The sequence below is a fragment of the Girardinichthys multiradiatus genome, chromosome 4 (genome assembly GCF_021462225.1).
Source record: "Girardinichthys multiradiatus isolate DD_20200921_A chromosome 4, DD_fGirMul_XY1, whole genome shotgun sequence".
Lineage (NCBI taxonomy): Eukaryota > Metazoa > Chordata > Actinopteri > Cyprinodontiformes > Goodeidae > Girardinichthys > Girardinichthys multiradiatus.
In genome coordinates, this window is record NC_061797.1 from 40946137 (window position 1) to 40954973 (window position 8837).

The 8837-nt window shown below is 39.5% G+C and overlaps 1 protein-coding gene across 3 annotated transcripts in view; it reads left to right on the plus strand.

Annotated features, from left to right (window-relative positions):
* The window catches only part of irx6a (iroquois homeobox 6a), a 62802-nt gene extending 55313 nt beyond the window's left edge, over positions 1 to 7489 (plus strand). The window contains exons 2-9 of one of the 3 annotated variants that reach the window (XM_047362609.1): positions 1811 to 1903; positions 2901 to 3106; positions 4115 to 4378; positions 5013 to 5122; positions 5319 to 5614; positions 5724 to 6398; positions 6554 to 6665; positions 6935 to 7489. In XM_047362609.1, coding sequence (XP_047218565.1) covers positions 3041 to 3106; positions 4115 to 4378; positions 5013 to 5122; positions 5319 to 5614; positions 5724 to 6398; positions 6554 to 6660 — 1518 coding nt within the window. In that variant the 5' untranslated portion in view covers positions 1811 to 1903; positions 2901 to 3040 and the 3' untranslated portion in view covers positions 6661 to 6665; positions 6935 to 7489. Of the gene's footprint in view, positions 1 to 1810; positions 1904 to 1949; positions 3107 to 4114; positions 4379 to 5012; positions 5123 to 5318; positions 5615 to 5723; positions 6399 to 6553; positions 6666 to 6934 lie in introns of those variants that run through there. The other 2 variants (XM_047362608.1, XM_047362610.1) reach the window with 2 other exon arrangements.
* Positions 7490 to 8837: the final 1348 nt, after the last annotated feature.

Here is an 8837-nt window from a genome sequence, read left to right on the forward strand (position 1 = left end):
ACACATGAACACTCATAGCTGTTGTTTTCCAAATAAGCCTCAGCTTCTCACGATTCTGGAGCTTTTGTTGTTTTAATTATTCTTGACCTCACTGCTGCCTTCAACACAGTGGATATATGACACTGCTGGTGTGAAAAGCACAGCACTTAAATGCTATGAGTCCTACTACTCCCCAACTCTGTCCAACTAAGCCCTACTTAAACATTGAATACCTCAAGGCTCTATTTTAGGCCCGTTTTATTTTCTCTATTTTTGCTTTCACTGGGGTTTATTCAAAAAATAATAACGTGTAATTTTGTTGTTATGCAAATTACATCCAGATTTATCTATCTTTAAAATCTGTTGGAGTCCACTGTATTGAGAATCAGTGGAAGTGTTAACAAGATGTTAAAACATGGATGCAACTGAACTTCCTTTGTTTAAATGAAAATAAAATTGTGGTCATTGGGTTTGGGAAAACTGACCTACTGACAGGATGCAGTTTTTATCGATGCAGCTGTGTCACTCATCAGACTGTCCTTTTATTAGGAATCTTGGGGTTATATTTGATAGTAACTTCAAATTTGACAGACAGGTCGGTGCAGTAGTCCAGTCTAGTTTTTATCATCTAAGGCTAATCAGCAAAGTCAAGCCTTATCTTCCTCATGATGCCCTGAAAGGGTCATTTGTGCTTTTATCTTTTCTAGACTGGACTACTGCACCTCTCTTTATAGTGATTTTGAGTAGTCTCTCCTCCGCTGTCTCCAGCTGTCCTACAATTCAGCTGCTTGCCTGTTAACAGGGACTAGATGATGTGAGCACATTAGCTTGCATTCTCTTCATGGTTGCTTGCTTCTTCTAGAATTGTTTTTAAACTTTTACACCTGGTTTTAAAATGTTTAAATGGTCTGGTACCTCCTTATATTTATGAGCTTCTACATAGTTATCAACTTCGTAGAGCTCTGAGAAGTGAAGATCAAATGCTCCTGGTTTTTTCTAGGACTAGAACTTGTGACTAGGGCAGACAGAGCCTTTCCAACCGCAGTTCCTAAATTTAGAAACTGTCTCCCTCTTAATGTGAGGTCTGCTAGAACTCTTCATAAATTTAAATCTCTTATAAAAACTAATCTTTTCTCACTGGCTTTTAACTCAAGGGACCATGATCAGTGGGCCAGTCATTGCATGGTCTTTTATCATTATGTTATTGTTTTTAATGATGTTATTATTGTTTCTTGCTTTTAATATTATGAGTTTATCTTTTTGTATTTTCTATTCCTGTGTAACTCTTTGGTTGTCTTATGGTATGTAAAGCACTCCATATCGAAGCCGGTGACTTACTAAAAATTGAGTAGAAAAGCAGATAACGCTATATTCAGTTTGGAAACAGGAAATAATCAAGACAAATAATGGTCAACAAGTCTTCTGCTTGAGTGTAGTTGCCTGTCTGACTGGCACGATTGCAACAATTGTGTGCTGTGCTTAAAAATAGGTGTGTGTGTTTAAAAATGGTCACACTGTGCACTTTATCGGTGCGTAGAATCTCTAACAGGATATCTCCATCTAGCACGCAGCTCTTTAGCGCCCCTCTGAGAGATGGGCCGCACTCGCAGATGGATCTCCAGGGGGCTGCGCACAATTCATTAGAAGTCAGGACAGTGGGAAATTCAGGCACGGCGCATCATTCGTGAAAACAGAAAACTTATTCCACTGAAGACAGTGTGAAATAGGCAGGTCATGTGACTCAGTGAAACGGACCAACTGTAATTTTCTGTACAAGTAAATAGCCTGTAGGGAAAATGATCAGACCCCCTCGTCTTTTTTCTTTCTGCAGCTCAACTCAGGAGAAGATGCAGCTTGTTGGTGTTTACAGGAGATAGTGAGAGCACATGAGACGGTTGAGCTGCTGATCTAATAAGGCTTAAAGGTATTTCTAGTTTCATTCACCGTGAGCCAGCATCTTTCCTTACCCATTTTTCAAGTGAGCGTCATTCAATTAAAATGCAATTCTCGTCGACCCCATGCACGGATATTTAATTAGACTGGGGAGCACGGCTTTCAATATCTTTTTATTTTTTCTTTCCTGTGCAGCTCTTAGGATTTCACCTCTGAGGCATATTTTCACTCTGTTACTCGTTGGTTAAACAAGGGCATGTATCAGTTTGTTAATTGATACAATTACGCATCACGCGCAATGGTCACGTAGGTCTCCAGGCGCGCATCAATCACCGGTCTATTGACCTGCCAAAAACGCTTCTAACAGCCCACGCTGAGACTGCCCGCTCTCTCTAATATAGAAAGATAGAAACATCATTGTCATTAACTCCGTGATGGACCTCTGGCCAAAGTGCCAGAAGCCAGTAGAGGGTGGGATTAAAAAATAATAATAAAGCTTAGCATTATATATTATATTCATTTATAAGTAATTAATTGCAAATAAAGTAAAAGTTCTAAACATCTGGAGTGTAAAAATATGTTTTGGTATGAGGCAAAAATTATCAAATGTCAATTTGGATAAGGTTTGGCGTTAGACGAATGAATGTGTTTTGGTTGTTTTTTTTGTTTTTTTTTCAAAAAGTATGACAAGGAAAAAAAACAGCGAAAAAAAAAGGAAAGCAGGACAGTACAGTGCACCTTAAGAAAGCCCTGCGCTGGGTGTGATTGGCATAGACATTATTCTATCCCTAGTACCCCTGCCGTTCCGGGATTACAGTGACGTCACGCTGATACCCTTGAATGGGTGAATGCTAAAGAACTATAGAGCCACAAATAATAGCACAACCAGAGTCCATAACTTGGAAGACTTACTTATCCTTTAAGCCTCCTTCAGCCACCACAACATTTTTTTCCTACTTAATGACGCTTAATTTCATGTCTTATCGGATTCTGTAGGGGATTATTCATTCATATAAAACAATCTGCAGCTGCTGCCACTCCAAACTCTCCCTCCTTTTGACTGAATTCATCTATTATTGAGCGAAAGGCCGTGCGTGGAAAGTGAGTGCAAGACGATGGATTTGAAGTAGAATTGGTTGCAATCGATCAAGGGTGAAGAATATTCCTGATGGTAACAAAGGAAGCAGCTATGTCTTTCTCGCAGTTTGGATACCCTTACAATGCAACTTCACAGGTAAGTCACCTCTTATTTTATTACTCTTAAGTTTACATAAGAAGGAATTCAGGGGTTTTGCATATGTTCTTTGATTTCACGTGTCTGAGATCTAATTTTGATACGAATCATTAATCATCCTGCTCTGACAATACTGACATCTATTTTCGCCATGTGCTTTTGTTGTTAAACCAAATATCAATATACACACACCCATGTCCAATTACACTGAATTATGAATGAACTCACGTGCTTTTCTGATGACAATACAGATGTCACTTATTGCACACACTGATGCCCGTTAAGTTGTTATGCTTGCTTTTCATCTTCGCGAATTTCAGTTTGTACCATTAGGGTACTTTACCACACAGAAAAAAAGGCCGCTTTAACGTTTTAACAAGCTGTTTCTGTCCCGAATGACAGGTTAAAAGTAGGCGATCATGGGACAAATATCGCGCTCCTCACAAACTTATGGAGCAACTTTCAGACGATTTAAAAAAAAATTATTTTATGTTTTTAGCTTTCATCGGAAAGAATTAGGAATTCAAATGTATTTAAATTTAAGACAGGATACTCCTTAACTTGATTCTGTGATTTAGTTTTATCTGGATCACATGGCTTTAAAGTCGTAAAAAAATGGAACAGGTCACTTTTAACGCGTGCATTACGCACAACATTTTATTGTTTCAACATCATTAGAAAACAGTTATTATTGAAATTAACTTACTATGCAATATTTAATTTATTTTTTGACATTTTCACAAGATAAGAGTATAGCTATTATTTTCTTTTTCTAAAACATTTTCGAAAGATGACTTACCTTGAACTAAGGTAGATTACACCTGACAATAAACCCAGTTTTCTGGGGGCAAATTAAAACATTTTACATTTAGTTTCGGCTCAACATCTCAGGACCCACGTATCTTTTTGCAGCACAAAGTCCACAAACACCCCAGAGTTGTCACAAACATCCCGTTCAGAGCTGAATCCATCAATAACCATTATCTATCCACGATTCTCTTCATGCAGTTTTTCGTGTCGGCAAACCCCAGTACGACTTGCTGCGATTCGATTTCCAGGTCGGTCTCTGACGGGACAGGCAGCTCCCAGACCGCCGCCGCCTCCTTCTGCTGCCCGCCCTACGAGAACCGGCTCCTGGCGAGCAGCCGGACCGAGCTGAACGCCGCGCTGGGCATGTACAGCTCTCCCTACGCGGCAGCTGCCGCAGCCAGCCAGAACTACGCCAGCTACTTCCCCTATAGCACCGACCCATCCGCTATCTACTCCCCGCTGGTGGGCTTCACAGTCGCACAACAGCGGGGGGAGGGATGAGGGAGCTTAGACTGATCGATCAGGAGGGTTTATCAATTTATCTTACATTCCAAACAGTTAGGTATTGAAAAGTAGTTTAATTCACCTGCCATTTTAGGATCTCTCTAAAATTATCAAAGTGAAAATAGTGTTAATTAAAAGAATTGAGAAAGTTCAGAAGTACAAACTACTCAAGAGTTAAAACCTCATTCTACTTTCAAACATACAGACAAATGTTAGTGTTAACGTGTAAATCATTGCATAAAGTTAGAATTTGTTAAGAATTTATTAGGAAATTTAACTTCAAAAAGGGAAGCAAAAGTCGTGTTTAAACTGTTCTCTGTTTTATTAACAGTTTAACTCAAACTACCTTTAATGTTTGCAAAAATGCATTGCAGTAAAAATCCCAGTTACAACAGTAAACTGTATTTTTTTGAAACCCACACTGAACTGTAGCTCTAATTCCTATTTGGTTAAAGGGTGTGCATGCTTGTGTTTATATGAGCATAGAATAAATATCTGTTCACTTTTAAAAAGTCTTTCATTTCATTAAAAAGCCTTAACATCAGATCTCAAAAACATTTACACTACTACAAACTCTCCCCTTCTTTGACAGAATCCACAGTATGACATTAAGGACAGCACAGGCACTTTACACTCCGGCATTACTCAAACCGCTACTTACTACCCTTATGATCACTCACTGGGACAGTATCAGTATGACAGGTGAGTTCTACATATATATTTGTCCATATGCAGCAAGAGATTATCATTAAAATCTAATTTCCATTTTTTACTTTGTGCTATGATCGAGAGGTCAGAGTGTTACTCCATATACTGATGCTCTAAGCGGTGAAAATATAACTTTTTAAAGATGCAGTAAAGCAATTAAATGTGTGTGTGTGTGCGTGTTATTTTGCAGATATGGGACGGTGGACTTCAATGGCACAGCTAGAAGAAAGAACGCCACACGTGAAACCACCAGCACACTAAAAACATGGCTGTATGAGCACCGCAAGAATCCCTACCCTACTAAGGGAGAGAAGATCATGCTGGCCATAATCACCAAGATGACCCTCACGCAGGTGTCCACCTGGTTCGCCAACGCCAGGAGGAGGCTAAAGAAGGAGAACAAGATGACCTGGTCACCAAAGAATAAGGCCAATGACGACAGAAAGGAGGACTTCAATAAGAACGACCAAGACTGTGTCACCAAAGGTAATTATTTTCCTACTTCGATTCTACAACACACACAGTCTACAGGCAGAGTTTAGATTCCAGCACTTTAGGAAGTGTTGTACGCCACACATTTATTCTTCTCATTTAGATTCCAGTGAATGCAAGGAAGATAAAGAGTTACACCTGAGTGACCTGGAGGACATGGATGAGGACGACTGTGACAAGCTGGACAGTGACTGTGAAAAGGTGGCAGCAGATGAAGAGGACCTCCAGAGATCCATGGTTGCGTCTGGAACTTCTCCGAAAAGAGACTGCAGCTCCGAGCTTCACCTGAGCTTAAACAGCTTCCACACATTCCCCTGCACTATCAAGGGCGTCCCCAACCTCCCCCCTCACCCATCGGATTTCATGGATCCAGTTGTGTCCAAGGCAGCCCCTGGAAGCGTCCCGTCAGCTGGAATGGTGTCCATGTCTCATTTTGAATCACCAGACAAGCCACGGATTTGGTCCTTGGCCCGTACTGCAGCTTCAGGGGTCATACTAAGCCCTCAGCAGCATAGTTCAGAGCTGAGGACAGGAAGCCTAACTGTGGACTATCAGCTACAGAACAACAGACTTCCTGGGGCTACCACTGGACAATTTGGGGCCACAAGAGGCCTCCATGAATCTAACAATGTCACAAATTCAGAGAGCTCTTTCCCTGAGGGTTCAACCTTGCACTCAAAAGTTTATGACACAAGCAGCTACAGCCACAAGGGCCTCCAACTACACAGCTCATCCTATGCTGCTCTCCCAGATACCTGTCAGTACACTGCAATAGAAGGTATGTCTGCAAAAATTGCTCTCTGCTTCCTTATAATCACCTTGCATTTATTTCCTCATTTTTCAAATTTGAAATGCATTTGATTTTATGAGAAAAAACACACTTTTCCAACCTGAAGTAACTTTCTTGAGATGTGCTTTTACCTGGACACACAGGATTCTCTGGTGGCAAGGTGGACATTCAGTCGTCTGACCTCGGGGAAGCCTGTGGGACTGTGCAGAGCGACAAAGTCACTGCGTTCAGATCAGTCATGAAGAGGTGAAGCAGGTGAGAGAGTGCCGCAATAAACTAGAAGAAACCAGTGAAGTTAAAACCAACACAGGAGCATGAGGGATGAAAAACTCACAAAATATGCTGGATTTGAAGTATCTTTCAACTCACATAGAAAATGATAAAAAACCTTCAGAATATGAACAATAAGCTGAAAAACATTCAAATTAAACAAAGCACATTGTGGTGTTTCTGTCAATTTTATTCCTGAATTAAATATTTATTGGTTTTCATTTATTTTTTCTACTCTCTTTTTTTTCTTTTAGATTACTGGAGCTTGTCCAGCAACAGCTAAACGGGACATTTATTATGCACTAAAAGACACTAACCAAGTGGCGGCCTCAGTGTGAGCTGCCTGGCTGTGCTGCAGTGTCAGCTGTCAAACTGTGGACTCGACTATCATTTTGCACAACATTGTTTTTATGGTGATACAAAAGACTTTATGCAAAAAATATTTCTAGATTCAAGTGTACGAGCAATGGCCCAAAATGCAACGGGTTGAATTTGTGTATGGCAATCGTGTAGTGTAGCATAACTTATTTCTGTATATTTATCATCTTTGTTATGTCGACGTTTTTGCTCATCATAATGTATTATGATTATTGATCAGATTGTCTAATTTTCTTTTTTATTGTGCGTTTTGTGTTATTTTTGTCTGATGTACAAGAGGAAATCTTGGAATTATAGATTAATATGAATGATTTGATCTGCTGTTGTACGCGTAAATTTGCATCTTATCTTTTTGTCTGTGTTGAACTGTATGCTCTCTGTTTGTCATTCAGGACATTTTCTAATACATGTTTTTTTTTTCTCCCAACAGATCATGTCTTCTGTTATTATTTACAAAGATGAGCACTCATTCCTCAAAAAAAAACCAAAAAAAAACATTTGCAGATGCGCATTTGATCAAAGTTTATTTCATTTTAATTTAAATCTTGACGTAACGCCCGATGCCTCAGCGCTAATGGAAGGTCATAATTCAGAGGAGAGACGTGAGTAAAATCCACAAGTCGCAGAAGAAAGGGGACATCCTCTCTGTATTGTCAGCATCTAATCATGAGTGGCATCGAACACTTTGTTGCTGCTCAGACCGAGCGACGAGGCAGAGGCGGAAGATGAATGCTGCTTTGTCCCCTGTGTAGCGAACCGCTGATTTAACTTAATATTGTGTTAATTTAAAAGGTCATTTGTAGGATCAAACCCGACAGAGGGGTTCACATGGTCCATCATAAAACCCCTTTGATTCTACTGGTTTGCTCGTGGAGCATCTCGTTATAAACCAACTAGTTTCTTTCCTACAGACAAACGTGATAAGCTGATCACTGTAGTGTGTGATCCATGTTGACGGTCGAGAAAAAAAAAACTAAACTTTAAAAATCAAATACTTCCGAAAATATGTTGAACAAAGTAGCTACTAATTGCTGTTGGATGCTGATTGTGTGACGCGCCAATCCACCAGGGGAGTTTACAATTTAACTAATTGGACTTATCTGGGTTTAAATCTTAAAACATAAATAAATAAATGAACAATCCTTAGTTATAACGCCACTCATCAGGTTTCTATAAGTTAATTGGTTTGACCCTAAAAAGGAAAAAAAAAAAAACAATGTCATGATTAATGACTAAGACGTCTTAATGTAATTACGCTGCATTCTTTTTTTTCCAATAGTCTGGTCTCTGTTCTATTTTGAACTCCTATCTTTCCCTCTGAATTACCACTACACCAGTGAACAGAGATTTATATTCTATGAGTAAATCTGAATCCGGACATTGATCAAAAACAGTATCTGCAAATGTACTCGAAAGCCTCACCAAACATAATTTCTGATCGTCTCAGCGGGATTATGCTTGTAATGTGTGTGCTGTTTTTATTTTTTTTTTTCGTATTAGGGCAATTCGGACTCAATTCTGCAGAACAGTGGTCATCTGTGCGTCCTTGCTCGTAGATTAATCCGTGAAAAGATGCACAATGAGGTAGAGAACGGCCAGGAATAATAACTAAAGGCCTACTCAGATTACTTTTTCTGTCCGGGGAAAAACCCTCCTAAGATAAAAGGCAAATATGTATTCATTCCACACCATTTCAATTACAAACAAGACGATTCAAAAGTATCCATCACATACCATTTACATTTAACTAAAATACATGACACAAATAAAGATTTGCCA